Below are 21,358 nucleotides of genomic sequence, written 5' to 3'. Positions count from 1 at the left end.
TTGCTCGAGGCGAGTCTATGAGTCTGGTACCCAGGTGAGAGTTTGTCTGTCTGTCTGTAGTCTGATCCTTGCTGTTCCACTTAAGGCTCTGGTCAAAATGTCATACATTTTTCACCACTGCCATCTGCTGCGTCTCTCCCCGCCCAACTTGTTCACACTCGAAGTTGGTGGCAAGCGTCGAGCCTGCATGGGTAAGGTGTTTCATACCTTCTCAGCTTTTCAGTCAATCACGTAACTCTTGAGAAGATGATGCTTGTGCATATTTTCCAAAATGTTTCTCAAGATCATTTTAATAATATGTATAAACTCAGTTTGTTCTCAAGTTACATACGCCTACACTTTTGGGTGTTTGTTTTCTTTATAACGCTGGTTATGATCATTTCAGATTTGAAGTCAACTTTTCATGTGATGGCCGATTATGACTGCACAACTACGACATTATAAACACTGACAGGTGACAAAAATAACATTGAACATCTCACTAAAATGCAAAGTTCTGCTGGGAAACCTTGAGTTCTGGCATTCATGTGGATGCCACATGCACCCCCCACCGAAACACCGAGTGCACCTCTTTATAGCAACTGCACTCCACAATGGTAAAGGCAGCAGGACAATACAACCGTCAAATACAGCTGCTTTTGCAGCTTTTCAGCGTAAGATCCCCACACCAAAAGTCACCTTTTGTGTCCACATAATACGCCGCTGGACGTTTTCAGCTGAGAATGCGGCCAGACAGAAATTATTGTGGTGTTATTATATGGTCAGACAACCGGACAGCCGTAAGTCACCTGCCGCATTCAGTTAAGGACACAACTGGACAGAACCTGTTGCGTCCGCGTGATATGCACCTGGATGGTGTCAGATTGAAATACTGCCTGTAAAAACGTTATATAAGGAGCACAAAGGTCCCTATAAGGTGGACAGCAATCCCCGAATTTTCATGCAGGAGTCCAGTGTTTGCTTGCTATCTGTATGTGGTGGGGAGTTTTCCTACACCTAACCACGTACATTTTTTTCCTAAACCTAACCATCTGTGCCAGCATGTGCATTTGTTGACATCATGGTAGCAGCATCCCAGAACATCAACAGTACACGTAGAAGTATACCTAGAACGTACTAGAACGTAATATGTAGACGCAGAAGTCCACTGCAAAGTGACAATATTTCAATATTTCAAGCGACGACTTGGGGTGAGAACGTGTTTCTCCAGCAGAAAAAGAGTAAACACTGCCTTGCTGAGGAGGGGTACATTGTAAGTTGAAACACCTTTGATGCAACATGAAGCAAAAGGTTTATGTAAAACGCCTTAATGTGAAGGAACATACGCTTACAACTGCACGATTTAGAGACTACTAATTTACTCCGCCATTAATAATTAACAACTATACTGTACCAATAATGTGGCAATGATGCATTGGTGTTTGAGAAGATACATTTCTCCTGCAGTTGTGTCTTCCCAATTTAACCTGTTTGCCAGAGCACTAAGCTGTTGCTGGAGGCATAGAGATGAACAGTCTCAAACGCAGTGCTGAAAAATAATTCCCTTCTTCGCTCTGGTCAATAATGTTGCATTTACCCTGCAGCACTATTGCAAACCACTCTGAAATCAGATTTATCCACATACCTTACATGAAACATATCTTCTTATAAATAGATTACTTGAGGGCTTTTTTTGGTGTGTTTTTTAGCACCCCTGTGCAAAACTGACTTTAAAATCTAATCTGAAGTAGTTATTTTCCCATAAAACAGTGCTGTCGGTGAGGTTATGATGACTGAACACACTGTAGGCCTGTATTCATACAAAACACAACCAATCTGATTTTCTTAGGTAGCCTCGAGTTTGTGATTTACTCTGATTTAGCCTCCAGTGACAACATCTTATCTGAGCTCCGCAGAGATGGTTTTGAAATTGCTGCACCTTGGTGAATCAGCCATTGAGGCCTCTAATTGCTAATTCTGTCAGTTTAATTAAAGTTCAGAACTACAGCAGCCTCTTTAAACCATCCAAGCATATCTCTGGGTGAAGTCCCTTATGTAGAAAAAATAGCTGTGGGCTGATTAGAGTTTTTTTCCAGTTTTAAAGAGTAGTCTCTTTATTTCTGCTCAGTTCTTTTCGCCTTCCACTTAGATTTACCAGGCGGTGTATTCTGCCAGTGCGATACTGGATTACTCTGATCATCAGGGTCAACATGTAAAATTGGTGTGTCGAGAATCACAAACGAAAAGTTTACCTTTGAAATTGAGGTCCCAAACCATAAAAGACTAATAAAATTCCAACTACTTAATAGAACTGTCTCCAGATCTGCTTGCTATACCTCTCTGTTTAATTCAACCCTGAAGGTGTGCTTAACGAACTTGCCACCGGCATCGGGCTCAATGAACCACGGCTCCTTTTGTCTAATAGGTTTTTATTTATTTCCTCCACTCTTACTGTTGCAGCCTTTGAGGATTTTGTTTTGGTTAGTTCACTAACTCTTTAAAGTCGGCCCAGCTTTGATTTATTTTTTTGTGTGTGAAGAAAGCAAAGTACAACCCAAAGCCCTCTGTGTAAAACACACTCGCTGCTTGACAAGTGGATTCAATCTTCAACTCGGCAGAACGGTGTTTGTTTTTCCAGGTATACTCATCTTTCTCTCTCTCACTCTCTCTCTGTCTGTCTCTAATCTGATAGTATTTCTGATCCTGGGCCAGACAGAAACAACTGTTACCCAGAGCCACTTAGAATAACAAGCAGCTTCAGCAGGCCTGCGGGGCCAAACTACGACTCCTGGAGCATGAAATACACTTGGCATGCGAGAGGATCGTGATTCTGACTCAACATATTGGTCCCATACTGTAGGACTACGGTGCGGGATGCCAAGGAGGAGCCTCAGAGGATTTCATACCTGGGAAAGCACCAAATAAAAACAACTCCAGTGCACTCTTACCTCACTTTAACTTTAGCTCAAAACTCATGTTGCTGCAGCAGCTGTGGAGGAAACTGTTTTAGCAAATAAGAAATCCATAGCATTTCACGCAACTTTCAAAATAAAAGAATAAAAACGATATGTTCTATGTCATTATGTTTGCCCCTCAATAAATATGTCTCCAATTTTAGTCAAATGCATAAACATCAATATATATATATATATAACTCAATATATATAGATTTTTGTAGAGCAGGGATTCTTAATTTGCTTTGCTTGGGGGCCACTTTTGCAAAAGGGGTCAGTCGCAGCAGCCCCATACATGTTTCTAGGATTTTACGAGGATTTTAGCACATTTCTAGGATTTTGGGACATTAGGCGCTTAGCTAGGACCTCTGTCTGAGGGTGTGGAGGATCCCCTACTACCATCTTTTTTGATGCTGTTTTATGCACTCATATCTTATGTATACTAAAAGAACTGTGAATTAGTAAATGGTTGGGGGCCACCTGGCACATAACAGATTTGGTTAGAGTATCACTGTTGCAGGGTCTTGTTATGAAGTCTAAAACACTTTAGAGCATTAAAGGATTACACACCTCTTGTTTTTATAGTAAAACTATTCATCCATCAAATTTCCCAGCACTGCGGTTGAGACTGTATGCAAATGTTCCTTCATTGTCTTTAATTTATTCAGATTTGTGATCCTATATGATCCTATGGGGCAACAGTGCACGTTCAGTGTGAAGACAAATTGCAGGAGGCATTATTCCCAGTTTGATCGCATTGACATTTCAGATTCCCTCAGATGATGCTGTTTCTCAACAGGCAGCTAAAAAAAATAGTTTTTCCTACTATTTGAAACAAAGTTACTGCAAAGTGTTTTCAGACAAATCTGTACGCCTAAAGCTAATTTATAGTGCTGTATGTGTCTAGGCTAAGAACATGTACTCAGGGAAATAATGCACGACTTTTGGAGCACCCAGTAGTTCCTTTATTTGGAGGAGAGTTGTCAACACTGGCGGGAGTCCTTCCCCATTTCTTGTTCTTGGGCCTTGGGTTTTTTGTCTAGTGATTCCCCGAATAATAAACATATTTGTATTCTCTACTCAGCCAGAATTTTGGAAAAGGACTAAATTTACTTTATATGAATCCTTGAAGGGAGATCTGAAAACCCACAAAAACCTTAAGTCTCATAAAACCAGACCACATTTGTGCTTTGCTAGCAAACAAGAGAGGTCTCGAAGAGCTATTATTCAATCAAAATCATGAAGGACACAACAGAATGAAAATAAGGGCATCTTCACCTTCTGAAATGTGATGTCGTTCTGAGTAAGATGGGAAATTCAAGAATGATTTCATCTACAACTTGGACAAGAAGAAATGCACGTTAGGACTTAATTGCTATTTGCAAATTACATGACTTTTCCAGGGTTTACATTGACTACACGAACCCTATGATTGACAGATAGAAAGATAACCAAACAATAAGTGCTAGAAAATGGAATAAGAACTCGAACTGTCACATTTTGAGCACATTTTCCTCAAACATCTTTAAAGGAATCCACAAAATGAACTAAATTGACCTATCTTTAGTGTACAATACAATGTTTTTGATTTCGTTTTCTCTCATTAGCATTCATATTTTTAGCTTGTTGTTGGTCACATAAACATTTAGAGGACAAAAGAGAAAGAGAAATAAAACAGTAGCGTACTGAGTAGCGTCTTCGCAGCACTGGAGTCAAACTGGGAGGTGGGTCGATAACCAAGTATGTTAGATTTCCATGAGTCTCAAATGCTTTATATTGCAAAGCTAATACATGACGGCATCTTGTGGCATCTGGCCTCTTTATCAGTTAGTTTTTAAGTTTGTCTCTCTTACTGCACTCAGAGAGATAAACTCCCAATGGAACCATCACATACAGGCTCACACTAACCAGATAAACTAGATTTAGGGGGATAGGAGATAAAGACGGATGACACGACAGCTGCTGTATTTGTCTGTTTAACTATGCATGTGTTTGCAGGTCTGTTTGTACAGTGGTTGTGCATCTCTGTATGAATTTTCTGTGTTTCCAACAGAGAGACTAATTAAAAGGCAGAGAATATGCATGAAACGGCACAGGCAGTTTAAAGATACATTATCAAAAAGACTGTCGGGCCTCTGAACATGCAGTTAGAAATATTCACCCTCTAGCAGAGCAGAGGAAAAAAAAACAGTGGAAAGTCTATGGACTTGTGGAAGAAAAAATACACAAAGTTTATATCTATTCACACTAGTCCCATTTCTTTGGGGGTAGCTATATCCAAACCAACAGCAGCAGCAGAGGAGACAGTAGCATGAGAATGTGGAGGGGGCCCGCCAGATGATCAACACACCCTCTTAGAGACTCTTGGTTGAGCTCTTCCTGGTTGGACGAGCCGTGCGGGGACACTGAGCCCAATGGGTAGTTGTGGCGGTTGGAGCACATGTCGTACAGGTTTCCAGAGAACTGCATCTTCTTGGATTCCTTGCGGAGAGACTCCCAGACAACTGCAGCTTCATCCGGACAGCCGGCCATCGCCACGTTGGCGCAGTCGTGGAACTCATCCCACGACCTGCAGACAAGAGAAGGATGAAGAGACATGAAGACATCTCACTTGGGACAAATGGCACCAGAAGCAAAGCATGTAAGAGACCAAAAACTAAATGAGTCAAAAGCTCAAATAATAAGTAAAAACAGCAGGTGTGCTTTAGGAAATTGTAAAATTCTACACAAAAATTAAAAATGGACAGCTTGAATTGTTAGAGGCAAAGTTCCTGTGTTTGCAGTAAATATGCCCAGCTGCCAGAAGAAAATGCTGTCATTGTATGTTTCTGAAAACCAAGCATATGTCACATTTAAACATTTATCCTAACAACATTTCCAAAATGACCGTTAAAGAGTTTAACGAGTTTAAAGACTTTTACCCCTTTCCACCAAAAATAGCATGTGCACATGGATGTTTCAAACAGTTGCCAGTAAACCAGAGTCATGTACACGGCTCTGCAACAGACTTTGCAACAGACCTAACTTTTTCTATGTCAGTTTGGAGCCACAACAAAGGCCAGAATGTACCCTGCAGCAGACAGTAAGGCTTGTAGCCGAGATGATTTTTGGAAAACTTGTGGCCCTTATCGGTTATAAGGGAAGTGAGGAGTCAGCATTCAATGACGTAAAAAAACAGTCAATAAAACATATTTTTTTCAACAACCGCAACCAAGAGAGGACCTTGAGCATACAGTCATAACAACACATGCTCATCCCAAGTTGTCACATGTTGCTGCTTTGCAGTGGACTTCTGCATCTACATATGCTGTATGTGTCCTTCTGCCTTTGCTGCTGATGTTACTTGATGCCGCTACAGTAATTTCAACACAAGCACAAGACTGCACGTGGTTATTTCTAGGCAACAAAATTACATGGCAAACCATGACAGGTGCATGCATGGCCGCCTGTCTGCTGATCAGGCTGCCGTGGAAAGTGCTCTCTAGTCGTCCATCAGGGTTAAACAACTCCACAAACTATTCTGTATCGCCACATTCTCATCTGTTGCCAGGAGCATATCATGCCGACGCGAAAGGTGGCTTTTTGCCATCATACACCAAAAGCACTGTCAAAGCAGCGGTATTTGAAGACTTTGGAGTGAGATTGCCACACAAATTATTAGGCTCACTGGTTCAACAGATGCAAACAAATAAACACACGCACAATGGATTGTATATAAACATGGACAACATGACAACTCCGCCAAAGTAAAACTTAACCAATTCGACTGCCCCCTGGTGTCTGGCTACAGTTGAGGTCATAAAGCCCGCCCCTCCGTGTTAGTGAATGGGACATGGATCAAACTAAAAAGTCAAAGTACAAGGTAAATACATTTTTCCCTAATTTGTTTTTGTTATTTAAGGTAAATCTAATCACCCTGATGCTTGTTCAAGTGATTGTATTCCTGATAAGTTCATTTTAATGGGTTATTCAGTCCTACAAAAAGGGGATTTTACGCCACAATCAGCCAATCAGTGCACTCGCATTCAATGGCGCTGCTTGCATTCGGTAGGATGGGTGTTTTGGTGGGAACTCCTCCACCACAGAGATCGCTACTGTGCAGCCTCCAGCTCCAAATGATGTTACCAGTGCAAGATGGCAGCGGCCATATCGCAATATTTTAGCTTCACTTAAGCATAGTTGGGTAAGTGGGGGCATGTCGTCCATCTTTATATACAACCAAACACATGATACCTTAAACCTGATGAAGATAATAATCTCCTGAGGATACATGATTGTCCTGACTACATATGCTCACAGGACTGAACTAATGAAGATCTGAACAGACAGCTCTTAAAATAACTAAAGAAGATGCACTGACCATGATGCACTAGTCCCTTCACTGAGTAAATCAAATTCAATCTATTTGTTTGCTCCCTTGACTTCTCTTTGCGGTTGCCAAGAGACCATCTGCTGATCTTCACTACTCTGGGAGCAAAGGTCGCTCTGTGGGTTAGACTGAAACGTGGAAAAACCTTCATTAGTTCAGAAAATGGAAAAACTGTCATGAACTGGGTGTTTGTTGAACCACTGCTGTGTTATATCCATCCATTTCAAACACTCTCTCAGACCTAAGAAGAGTAACAATAAGGGGAAAAAACAGTAAAAAAAGAAGAATAAAGAGGAGGAGAGAAAGATGAAGAAGCGGAGACAGAAGGAAGTAATCTTACACAGAGCTCTTTTGGATATAAACATCCTTTTTTTAGTGAATTACAGCATTAAACTTCATTCCAATAACCTTCAAGCTCCACATCCAAAGCTGAGTCTATCTGACTGTAATTGGCTGCTAATTCTTCCCCTCATCATGAATGTGTTGGCTAAGTTGTCTCAGAGGAAATACTGGCTGAGTGTTAAGTGGAAGAAGAGAGAAGGAGGGCTGGTGGAGAAAGCAGAGGCAGATGGCTGTTAAAAATGGGCCTGACACAAAACAATTAAAGCACTTTAACACAAAATACATAGAAGTCCGTGTAATTAATATGAACAGCATGACACTTTCCCACTTACATAACTGAGGCGCTCTGTGCATGTTGTCCAGACACCAAACATTTGGTGTAACTTTTTTGTTCTATACTTTTACTGCTTTGTGTCGTCTCCTTAAAATACCAGTCTGGCATTCTTTCATTTGCAGTTTTGAAAAGAGGTCGATTAGTACTTGTATTATTGTTGCTGTATAGTACTTGTAATACTGGTGATGCAGCCTGTTCTCACACCAAATTTGTCAAATAGCACTGCTCTGTCAGTGCTTGCAGTTGCCTGCGCATGAAATGCTAAAGGACAGCGTCAGGTAATAAGGCTGCTTAACCATGTAATATACATGACACAAATGACATGTTTAAAATTGCGACTGTCAGAACGATTATGTACATCACTTTCACATTCAGTATAATATTGTTGTTGGGTTTATTAGAATTATTATTTATAATTTTGCCATCACAGAACCCCCCCCCCCCCAAACTAGATAGAAGTAAAAGAATAAACAGTAGGTTAATTAACAAACTTTACTCAGCTTTTTCCCTTGTTAGAGTTTTTGACTCTCAAGGACAGTTGGTGTTGTGCAGTTTTCCACTGATTATTTTTTTACAGCACAAAAAGTGTTGGTTACCAAGGCAAGTACTGTTGCTTTTGGCTGTCTCTGTCACATATGCTGTGCTCACACAATTTCAGCAGAATGGGAAAAACATCACAGGGGCCTGCTTCCATAGTTAAGCTAAGATAATGACACCTTGGATCTGTCTCTGCAAACGCACAAAAATGAAACTAATATCAAACCTCTCAACAGAGATCCAGATCGATGGCTCCTAATTTCCAGCACTGTTCCTTTAACCATATGTGCTTTTATGTTTTTTTATGTAACAGTAAACGGCAGCTTTGCATCGTGCTGGTTCTGGGCAGTGATACACAACTTACCATCCATGGGCCAAATCTGGCCCTTGATAGTGTGACATTTTCTCAGTCAAAATAAAACATAAAGTGATTCAGACTTGGATTTTTTTTGTAATTTTAGTAAACATAAGTTACCCGAGTGCATCAAACAGCATCAAAATAGAGTTGTGGAGGATCCCCGCACCCCCGACAGAGGTCCTACCTAAGATTTTAGAAACATCCTAAAATCCTAGAAATGTCCCAAAATACTAGACAGGTCTCCAAATCCTAGAAATGTCCCAAAATTCTGGAAATGTCCTAAAATCCTAGAAACATCCAATAATCCTTGAAACGTCCTAAAATCCTTGAAATGTCCTTAAATCCCAGAAACATGTATGGGGCTACTGTCAGAAGGTAAGCATGTGATACATCGACAAAAAGACGAAACATGCGAAAGAAAAGATACACAAGAGAAACAAAGATCTAATTGTTGGTGAGACCAACTTCCTTTTAGATGGAGCAGTTTATCATTTTTGATTTATCGCTGTAGTTGAAGAGGGATTGATCACCAGAATCTAATTCAGACGTGTGAGATAAATCACAATGGGATTGTTTCAGTCGCACATCGTGATGCCCTGAAGGCTTATTACTAATCTTCCAAAGTGTGGCTGTTAATCTCACCTAAACTGAACTCCTGGATCAAAACTTTTCAGGCCTGAACACTGAAAAATGCTTTAAATAAGTAAGAAGTAACAACGTTTTCTTATCTGTAATGTGTGTCATTTTGAGGGCATTTGCTTCTGATTACACACACACACACACACACACACACACACACACACACTTTATATCTCCATATAACAGATTCCAGCACACACATATAATTTCTTGTACTCAGTGAATTTGGTGACTGTTGACTCAGTGAGGGAGATACACTCAATAACACACTCACTCACAGCTTTATAAAATTAACAGCCACCACTGGCTTGGGTGGTATCACACTATTAAGAAATACTGTAGGTATGTTTTAAACAAGCCATAAATACAGGCACTCCTCTTTCTGTTAAAATCTCTGAATGTAGTGCACAGCATGCACCAGTGGAGCTCAGTCTCTACTGGTGGGACAGGCAGCTAAGCTGAAAGACACTGCAACATCTAGTGGTGAAGAAGTTACAGGACTGTAAACAGCCGGTGGACAGCAGAGAGAGCCCATGGTGAATTAAGGATTTATTTTAATCAGAGTTTGTGATTGTTGTAACAGTGGACTTACTAACTAGATTACTAGAAAGAGTAACCAAGACAGTTTGGGTGAATTTTATTTTGTTTCTGTCAAGTTTGAATGAAATTGTATGATGAGTTACGAGGCAATTAAGCATCATCAGTCTTCCGTGACCAAGAGAGAGTTGAATTCTCTTACTTCTTATCTAATTCTTATTTTTCTTAACATTTTGTAGGTTTTTATTGTGTGTTTACTAGTCTTAAAAGCTGAAAGTAAGTAGCACACTCATCATCTACGGGGGTTACCTCCACACACTTATACAGTAATATACTGTATATGTGGGTAAAATTTCAGGAGGATATCAAGGTATGATATATTACATACAGCCGAACATGACCCCTGCAGGATGGGCCTCCCTTAATGACTCTGCATGTGTGTGTGTGTGTGTGTGTGTGTGTGTGTGTGTGTGTGTGTTGGCCAGTGTCCAGAATTTAAACACTCCAGTGGTCCCCTTTGAGTGCTGGAGGACGGCTGCGTACCTGCTGGTGTGGGCAGAGCAGCTGATGGAGGGAGGCGAGATGGGGGGTGCCAGCATCTGGCAATTGTCTGTTTACCTAAGTGTGTATGAATGTGTGTTTTTGTGTGTGTCCAAGGGACAGGAAGAGGATAACAAAGCAAGAAAGAGAAAGTGATGGTGTCCTGTTCAGAGGTGCAGTTTTTGGTGTTGATGGAGTTTGTTTTCCTGCAGTGTGTGTGTGTTTGTGAGTTTAGGCGTAGGTTTGTGGGTCTCTGTTCAAGTCACAGGTGGTGCAGAGACAGCAGAAACACAGCGAGGACACTGACAGACAACCAGCTGCTTTCACAATAATAAAACCTCCTGAGAGTACGTCTGCTCTGCTGCTAACATGCTGCTGCTGACATCCGAAAACCTCCAAATCCCAGTTCTAAACTTATTTTTCATTGTTTTTTTGTTACTTGAATGAATGTACACAGCAATATGGTCATTGGGCATTAAACTAAGTTTTATGGTTCTTTGACACACGATACATTTATTGACATCTGGGGAAACATCTAACACATTTAGCAAAGAAAAGACCTTTCAGGAAATTGGAGAAGGCAACAGAATGCACTTAGGGAGAACCGGGAAGAGTGAAACACAGCAGAGCAGCACAAGATATATTAGAGGACACAAAGAACAAAAAGATAATGTGCTCAACTTTAGTGACACAGTCTGTACCTTGTATATTGTAGATGACAGTGCATCTGAAAAGATCGAATCATGGCAAAGTTTCTAAACTTCTGGGTCAGGACTCCACATGAAGCCACTTGATATGTAAATGCTTTCAGACGTATATATTGATATTTGCCAGATGCTGCTGTTACTGTGAGCACCATGGCATGAGGCAGTCAATGATTTATACAGTGGCAGCATGTTCTGGTCGATTAAAACATGTAGTACAGGTCAATATAACATAGGCCTACAAGATTGATAAAAACTAAACCCCGCAGTTTTGGCTCGTAGGCAGATTTTTGCTTTAGGAGAGGCCAGGCGCGCTGTGTCTGCCATTATGCAGTCTCTGAGCCAAACCAACTTTCTTTGCTTGGGGGCCACTTTTGCAAAATCACAGAAGGCCAGGGACCAGTCGCAGCAGCCCCATACATGTTTCTAGATTTGTTGGAAATTTGTAGGATTTTAGGACGTGTCTAGGATTTTAGGATGCTTCTAGGATTTAAGACAATTTTAGGACATTTCTGGAATTTCAGGACATTTCTAGGATGTAGGACGTGTCGAGGATTTGGCCAGATTTGGCCGCCGGACTGCTGGACAGCACCTGCGGCTGCAGCATGGTACTCCCCTGGTCAGGTTGAAATGATGCCGGTAATAACATAATACAAGGAGCACAAAGGTCCCTATAGGGTGGGCAGGGGAAGTGATGAATGGATCCAACAAAGCCTAGACTTTCATGCGGGAGTCCAGTGTTCGCCTCCCCTCTGAATGTGATGAGTTTTTTTTTCTACACCATACCTTGTGTCTGTTTTGCCTAATCCTACCCATCCCCGCCAGCATGAGTGTTTGTTGACGTCCCATTGTTGTCTGCCATATGCTGTTGTTGCCTTAACATATCCACAAGCAGCTCAGAACTGCAGCATCCTGGAACGTCAGCAGCAGACACAGAAGGAAAGCTAAAGCCGGATATGTAGACACGAAATTCCACTGAAAAGCAGCAATATGTGACGACTTGGAATGAGAACGTGTTGTTAGTCCTCATACAGAGAAGTCTTTTAGATTCATGAGGGTTTTTTTACACTTTATTATGAGGCCATTATAGTGCCAAACATTTAACAAATACATCCAATTTTCACTTCCATCTTTTATATTAAAGCTGGAAATAACACGACATGGATGTAAAAGCGAATTTGTCTAAAAACATCAAATATGCAGGTTTTTATTCACATCCTGAAGCAATCTCAAAAAGTGTCGTGACTATTCTGTCCAAGGTTGATGCACTAAAAGGTTAAAAAAAAAAGAAGAAGAAGAAGAAGAAGAAAAAAACCTGCTGCAGCCTCTATGCTCTGGCGAGTTGTACGAATTGAAAAGAGGCAAAGAAATGAAAAGAATTCAGCAATTCTCGAGGAAGAGTTTGACAAGGCTTTTATATTAAAATCATCATGCTTCAGCTGCAGTGGCCTTCATCAGGGTTACCGTGTTGACGTGCTTCAAGAAGGCTTCCTTCACCTTGTTGAGCAGAAAAATAAACTTTCTCTACTTTCCACCCACACAACACTTGATCTATATTTTGCGGCTGCAATATCTCAGCAGTAAAGGTTTCAGCGGTATATGTCTATTTTTATACATGTTAAACAAGCTGTTTCATGTAGAATTTGTGAGGAGCAGAAGCTTCAGATCTATAGTCACACTTTCTTATACGTAGCAGCTTTGTTGTAGAAATGAAAAAAAAGGGAAACTGAAATTCTTCCTTCTTGCCCCTTAAAATAAATGTCTAAATCTACATGATAACCAAAAAGAAATGCACATCTTGGGAATATTACGCTGCCTTTGTTTGGCAGCAGTTTAAATCCTAACTGCTGCATCCTAAATGAGCTGCGGAGCTCAAAGTGACTTTAAAGTGTGGCAGAAATAGGAATAGAGACGCTGCAATGAGATGCAATGAACGCATGAATGGCCTTATCTAAATCTGTGGAGGATAAAAATATAAAGGCTGTGGTGAGAGACGACGGAGTGAAAGAAATGAAACCTCGTGAGAGAGTTTTCTGATAACACCCGTTTTAGCGATCGGCAGACTCCAGCCTTTGTTTGTGCGACTGTAACCAAGGAAACATGTTCCACATTTTTACCCCTACCTTTGAGTAAAAGGTCTGAATAAGGTGTTTTTTAATGCTCTTTTGTTGTTGCTGTTGTTGTTGTTGTTTTGTTTTTTTTTTTTAACTGAATCAATTTTGTTTCAAAACTTGCAGTGTTCATACCACCAGGAAAAGTTTTTGTTTAACAATCTGTGGAGTGAAACTATGGAACAGTTACAATGTGGAGCTAAAGCAATGTCCAAAAATAAACCAGTTTAAAATATTTTAAAACATGATTCCCACGAGGTGCAGGGATCAAGAGGTGAAGAGGGGTTTGAAGTCACCAGATGTTTACAGGAGCTACTTCCTATGTATTTGGTTACTTAATATTTATTTTGAATATTTTGAAGATATTTGAATTTGGGTTTGTGGGTTTCTGCATACATGCTTAATTAATTAGAGTATAGGTTCAAATTAATAAGGAAGCTGAATAATTAAAATCCAATGGCATATGGAGAACGGGTGGGATTAAATAAATTTGTACTTCTTTTCAAGTATTTTTTTGTCTGTCTGCTTGTTTGCATATAAGTTTCTGTATTTCCTTTTTTGCATGTTCAAAATAAATCAAATTATGTGTGTTTTGAAACAATTTTTTTTCTTTGATATCGTTCAGATGACAATCTGGAATAAATCTCTTCTCGCTCTGTAGTCATTTGGTATCTTTGACTGATGCAATCAAGTGTCCGCATTCTCACAAATGTTGCCACTGCATATTTAAGTCAACATCATGGATCTGGATTTTCTTATGAGTCATTCACACTTTTTTGACTGTTATCAGAAAAGCTCGCTGACATCATTAATAAAACGTTATCTCTGCTTGTATCAGAGTTTCTCGAAATTTTAAGCTGACCTGACAAAGTTTAAGAACTCTAAAAGATCACACATTATTCAAAGGAAACAGCAACTGAACATCACACAAACAAATCAAGGCTCAAACAAAGACTGAACTGAAAACCAGAGCTTAAATACAAACTGGGCTGATGAGGGGATGAAGTGCAGGTGGAGAGAAGGACTAACGAGGCTGATGCAGGACAGGTGTGTAAATGGTAAACGAGGGAACAGCAGCGCAGGAACAAAGGAGGAAAAAATGAAACACAGTAAACTGAAACCCCAAAACCAAGAAAACACATCTCCTTAATAAGCCGACCAAGTAAAAACACATTACACATAACACATATTTCCACATTGTGTTATTGCATTGAAAATGTAACTTACGCAAAAGTACAAAAGTTTAAGCATCAAAATATACTTAAAGTGTTCTACCAAAATGAATATAAAAGTAATATAAATCATATTATCAGATTATAATTTTTGATTGAAGGATGAGTAAAAGAGTAATTCAAAAAGTCTAAAAATATTTGAAAAACACAAGTGGACTTGAACCCCGTGACATGACTCAGTCTTTCACAATAAGAGACCTATATGAGGGTCAACAGAGGGAAATACAAACAGTTCAGGGGGATTTAAACCCACAACCTTCAGTCAATAAAGCTGTCTCTGAGGAGTCCTGCAGAGAACAGTTAGGTGTTCTCAGTTTGTCACTGTGATTGAATGTCAGAGAACCACCTAAAGAACCACAACAACATCTTAATGAACACCAGAACCGCTTTCACTGTGCAGGAAACTTTCTTTCTCTGCAACTTATATACGTATATACAAAAGTACAAAATAACATCACAGGTAACTACACCAAAACCTACAAAGGAGGATAGAGTCATGTTAAAAAATAAATCAATCCATTTTGAGAATAAAGTAATTAATTCAAGAGAAAGAAAGTTGTAATATTATGTGATAAACCCTTCGGCATGTCCAGTGGTTTTAGAATAAAGTCATTAATTTAGGAGGAAAAAAACCTGCAATATTACACGATTAAACCAGTGGCACTTCCAGACTTTTTTTTTTCTTCTGGTGGGTCTCTGACTTGCACGGGTACAAGCACCGCTGTGGGCACACACATCAGTGTAGCTTTAAATTTATTTTTTTTTCGCGACTACCGATACTTATTGTAATACTATTACCTACTATTACCTACTACCTATTTTAAAGGTTTGTGGAACAAAAATCCATGACTTTTCCAAAACTTTTCCAGGCCTGGCAATTGCTATTTGCAAATTGCATGACTTTTCCAGGTTTTTCATGACTGTGCGAACCCTACTTTTTATTAAGTTCATATCTCTCCTGTGTCCTAAACACAGTATGATAAGAAGACTGCCACAAACTTCTAGTAGGCGACGTGATGATTAAGAGGGATTACTTTTGTATGAGTCAACAGATTTTGTTTTTAATCCTTCACAGTATATCTTTAATAAACTTACTGATAACCTATAAACCTTTTATAACTTTGCCTTAATGTAAAATGGTACCTACGTATTTCTCATCTGAACATCCTCTATTCTTTTTAAATCTGCAGCAAAAGGTTACAGTTTAATTCTATTGTGCTTAATAACTTTGTATCTGTAGCCCTAAATATTTCCTTTTCACCTCACCTCCTCTGGATCCACAGTGAATGATTGCAACTGCATAAATCCTATTGTGAATATGAAAAGTAAAAGCAGCGCTGCACTCCTGGGAGAGCTCTGACAATGGAGCAGCCTTGGCCTAGATGCAAATCATAGCCTTTTATTCAGACTGCGCTGTTGCATGTGTGTGTGTGTGCACGTTTGAGTGTGCACGTGCTCGAGGATCTTCAGAGGGGTGCGCCACGCTACCTCCTCATTAGGTGGCTCTAATAGGAGCGCTAAAACCATGTTCCTGAGTGGAGAGCAGGAGGGAGGGAGGGAGCTGAAAAGAAGAACAGAGCTAAGGGATGGAGGGAGGTGAAAGAAGACAAGAGGGAGGGAGGTAACAAAAGAGGAAGACAGAGAGGGTGGGAAAGAGGGATGAAAAGAGAGGGTGAAAAAATAAGAGAAAGAAAAAGTGAGGTGAGGACACAGAGTGTAGATTGGGAAGGAGTGTGTATATGGACGTGTGTGTGTGCATGTGTGTGAGTGTGAGAGAGAGAGAGAGAGAGAAAGAGAAAGAGAGAGCGCTTATGTCCCTGCATTAGGCAACACTCACACTAAGGTGGCTGGGTTGCAGGATTAGTAGTTTAATTGGTACCTCAAGGAATAGAAGAGATTTAACAACAGTAGAGTGGTACCACAAGTGGGCTGCAGGACCATGGTGACACACACACACACACACACACACACACACACGCACACACACACACACACACTTACACAAGTTGTTATTCAACTTGTGAGAATATTCTCTTGAACCATTCCCTTACCCCCCTTTTTAATCAAAAGTCACGCTTTTACATTTTTTGGAAAATTACAATGTTTTTGCAGAAATGCACACTAATTCCCACTGTTTATTATCATATTGATTAAATGATGCAGAATGATCCTGGTTTTGTAGGGTTGGCCTGAATATTCAGATGAAAAGATTAGAAACCTCTTGATACAAGCACAAGTATGAAGTACAAGAATCAAATTTGTTAATATCCGTAACCGTGATGAAAGAAAATTGTCATTTGAGTAGTTTACTCTTGTGATCAAAAATGATCTGATGCTCACTTCTGATGCTGTTCTGTTAATTGTTTTCTAATAAACAATAAATATAAGAACTGATCAGTTCGTATAAATTTCAGACTTAGAAGAACTTCCTAATTATAATTAACGTGCTCATCACTTGGTAAGAGTGGCGCTCAGTTTACTTTACAGTATATTCTGCTGTGTATCGTGTCAATTTCACCAAGGAATCAATTAAGACTTATTTTAACCTACAATATTACACCATAATTTATTTGTTGATTAAATGTTTGTGTTTGTTTTTTAGGCTTTTAAGAAACAGTGTCCCCCTGGCCCTCTTACTGCACTATTTGGGGAGGTTGAGTCAAGAAAAGTGAATAAGTATGGAGCTCAGATCCTCTCTGCGTCCACACTGCTGGCAAGAAAACTGCTGCTACAATTTTGGAAATCTGAGAAGCTCTCGACATTTGATGTGGCGGAGGGAATCAGCAAATGTTGTACATTTGGAGAAAATAAGATTTAAGATGTCAAACAGGGAGAAGCTCTTTCAGAAAATCTAGGGACCGGTTATTAATCTGATTGGAAAATCGAAGTGACCTCTAAAAGCAACATACTAGCTGTCACATTCACCCATTTACACACACATTCATACACTGATGGCAGAAGCTGCCGTGCAAGGTACCAAGCTGCTCATCAGATCAAATCTAATCTAATCATTCAGTTGACTCACATTCACACACCGATGGCACAGCCTCCGGGAGCAATTTGGGGTTCAGTGTCTTGCCCAAGGATTGGGAGAGCCGGGGATCAAACTGCTGATTTTCCAATTAGTGGACAAGCTGCTCTACTTCCTGAACCGCAGCCGTCCCAATTTCACAAGACAAGTACAAGTACTTCATAACTGTACTTGACTAAATGCATTTAGTTTAGTTTAGTTTGCAAGTGGCACTGGAGAAAAAATTAAAAATCACCAGTCATTATGCTCATTTTTAGGTTCAAACTTAAGGTTGAGATGACAACATGTTTACATGTTTTAATGTTCAAAAAACACTTTAATTTTCCTCATCCTGTCTGTGCTGGAAGACTTATATTCACCCTCTGTCTGAGACCTGTCTCTTTAGACTCCCCTCCCAAAACACCCAGTCTGCTCTGATTGGTCAGCCTTCCTGAATCTTCTGAATCTCAGCCTACCTGCAACATGATAGAAAGACTGTAACGGAGAACAGCTGCACTTTTTACAGTGACAAATCATCAATTAATGCTTCTAAAATCGGCCGGACAAACACGTGGTGGAATTATGCTGCATGTGCTTATGTTTACCCAAAATGGCACCAGACAATCAAAGGTAGCACATCAACAAATGTACACGCATGCACGGATGGTTAGGTTTAGGAAAAACAGACACATGGTAAGATGTAAGAAAAAAATATTGCGTTCAAATGGGAAGCAAACGCCAGACTCCTGCAAGAAAGTCCAGCGTTTGCTGGATTCATCCACTGCCCCTTCTGCCCACACTATAGGGACCTTCATGCTCCTTATATTACGTAATTATCGGCAGCATTTCAACCTGACACCATCCAGCAGTGTATCATACACATGTATCAGGTGCCATCCAGCCATTTGGTGGCGAATGAAAATATGGCAAATGGTTCTGTCCAGCCTCATTCTCACCTGACACCATTCAGCTGCCTATCTTGCAGACACGAAAGGTGGCTTTTGGTGTCAGGATCTTACGCTGAAAGCACAGCAAAAGTGGTCGTATTTGACAACTCAGGAATGACAACAGGCTGGGTTACCCGCAGCGTTTCAACTTGACGCCGTCCAGGAGCGTATCATACCACCGTGACAGTTTCCATACAGCCGCATTACAAACTGACGGTGCCTGGCGGTGCATCATGCCTCCAGGAAAGGTGGGTTTTGGCATCAGTATCTTATCATGATATCACTGACAAGGCCACAATATTTGACAACTTTGGAATGAGAAAGGACTGTAAGCGCAATGCTGCCTGCAGAGTTCAAAAAGGAGGGAAGGAACAAGGAAAGGAAAGTCCAGAAAGTGCAGAAAAGCTTGAGCCAAGAAATCGATGAGAAACTACAAGGAGAGGCTCACACACACACACACACACACACACATCCTCACATGAGGATATACATTCAGGATAACTACATTAGGTTTTCCTCAAGGACTATCATGTCAGGTTTTGTAGATCTCAATAAAATGTGTCTTGAACAAAAGGAAAACCCTCTCTGGATTCCCTGGAGTCAATTTCACTGAGTCACACACAGTGAGCTGTGCGACAACACTTCAGTGTGAAATAATGTCTGTAAGCTCTACTATATAGAGCATGTATGGTGCTGCTGCGTGATCACGCTCTTAAGTCTGCAAAAGCCTCATTCATAATGCAGTGAGAAAAGACTGCTCGTCACAATTCCTGCAAAATCACATTAAATATCTACTAAATATATCAGCTCTGCAGTACTGCAACTTTGTTTGGGCGTAACAAATACTTTGAAGTGTTTAGTTGATCTCTACTATCTGTGTAAAGTCTGCTGTGTACTTCAAAAGTTCAATATGATTTTGGCAGCGAACAAATTTCACTCAACAGAAACAGCGCTCTAAGATCAGCGATCCTATTCTGAGACCCCTCACACATTAATTGCTGCCATCCCTGGTCGAGAGGATACGACTCCTCTGAAAGATGGATGATAGAGGTATGTATAAATAGAGTGGTGAGCGGAGATGACAGAGGGAGAGGGAGGAATGATGGATGGATACAGGATATAGAGAAATGGAGTGATGGTGGAGGGAAAAGGAGGGGAAAAGGAGAAGGGAAGTGAGAGATGTTCTGCATCTTTAATCAGCGTCATCAGGCCTCCAGCCCAAACAATGAGAGGCTAAAAAGAGAGCTGCAGAGTGAAGATATGCTCGGAGAAGGGAAGCGGCAGCGCTGTTCGGGATTAAGTGTTCAAAGTTAAAATCAAAAGGAACTTTTCTGAGAAATCAGTACAGTCTTGGTGTTTATTTTGACAGGAATAGCCCACTTATCTGGCGAAATTTGTAATCACCAAAGAAAAGACCATACATTTAAATTTAATATTTCTTTTCTGCAGTGACCAATTTGATTGTTTCAATATCAGTGTGGGTGGGCACTAAAAATAGCTTATCACTTACAGCAGTAATATTTAACTTGTGGCCCATGGGCCAACTCTGCATGCATAAAACAGCATCAAAACAGAGTTTGTTTATTTAAAAAAAAAAAAAGTGCCAGTTGAGGATCCCTCGCACCCCCGACAGAGGTCTTTCAATGTCTTAAACCTCCGGAAATCCTTGAAATGTCCTTAAATCCTACACTGTAAAATCTGACAAGTTGACTTCACTTTTAAAAAATCTAGGAAACAGATTGTCTTGAAAAATGTAAGTAAATATAACTATTAGTCTTAACTTTTGATCACTAATTGTTAAGTCGACTTAAAATTTAGTTATATTTGGATAATTTCGTGAAGTTGTTGCAACTTAAAAATGACAGGATTAATTATATCAATCTTTCTAAGTTTTAACAACTTCAGTAAACTAAGTTTAAGTTTAGTGTACTATACATCTGTATTCTGCTGCAGCAAACTAGTCAGTCATATTTTTATTTTCTTAAACATGATCCTCGAACTTCATCATTGCCAAAATCATCTCAAGTTGCTGGCACTAAGAAAGAACAAGGTATTTCCACCTGGCACTTTTAAGTTGCAACAAATTCACAAAGTACCTAAGTACGGCTAAATTTTGAGTAAACTTGACAATTAGATGAAGGAAAGTGCTAAAATGTTAGTTAATCCTAATGTCCTTAAAACCTCACATTGTCATTAAATCCTAGAAATGTCCCCAAATCCTTGAAATGTCCTAACATCCTAGACATTCCCTGCTATCCCAGAAACATCTTAAAATCTTAGACTAAAATCTAAAATCGTACACACGTCCTAAAGTGCTAGACACAGTCTAAAATCCTTGCTACATCCTCAAATCCTAGAATCGTCCTAAAATCTAGAAACATGTATGGGGCTGCTGCGACTGGCCCCTGGCCTCCTGATATTTTGTAAAAGTGGCCCCCAAGCAAAACAAGTTGAGTATCCCTAAATTAGGGAAATAGTTTGACATTTTGGAGCTCTCCCGCCAAATGTTAGCTGAGAGGACTAACACTAATGTCAAATCTGTGCGCTCAATAAGAAGCTACTGTCAGCGGCTTTTCCTTTAAAATCTAACAGCCAAACAGACGCTCCACTAGCTCGGGGAAAGACAGCGTGGCGTCCTATCTGTGATTCGAGCACTGCCAATGTTACATTGTGATTCCTTATGACAGCTAACACCTGGTAGATCTCTTCCTCTGTATAATGCAGAACAAACACAGAACACAGTGTACAGGAGCTGCTGACGACCC

At 40.2% G+C, this 21,358-nt stretch overlaps 1 protein-coding gene across 1 annotated transcript in view; it reads right to left on the bottom strand.

Moving 5' to 3' along the window:
* Window positions 1-3,875: 3,875 nt before the first annotated feature.
* The window catches only part of nrn1la (neuritin 1-like a), a 77,876-nt gene continuing 60,393 nt past the window's right edge, over window positions 3,876-21,358 (bottom strand). The window contains exon 4 of the mRNA XM_042495690.1: window positions 3,876-5,502. Coding sequence (XP_042351624.1) covers window positions 5,205-5,502 — 298 coding nt within the window. The 3' untranslated portion in view covers window positions 3,876-5,204. The remainder of the gene's footprint in view (window positions 5,503-21,358) is intronic.

This window comes from Plectropomus leopardus, chromosome 11 (assembly GCF_008729295.1).
Source record: "Plectropomus leopardus isolate mb chromosome 11, YSFRI_Pleo_2.0, whole genome shotgun sequence".
Lineage (NCBI taxonomy): Eukaryota > Metazoa > Chordata > Actinopteri > Perciformes > Serranidae > Plectropomus > Plectropomus leopardus.
Note: the sequence above shows the minus strand (reverse complement) of the source record. Positions and strands in the feature narration are given on the sequence as shown.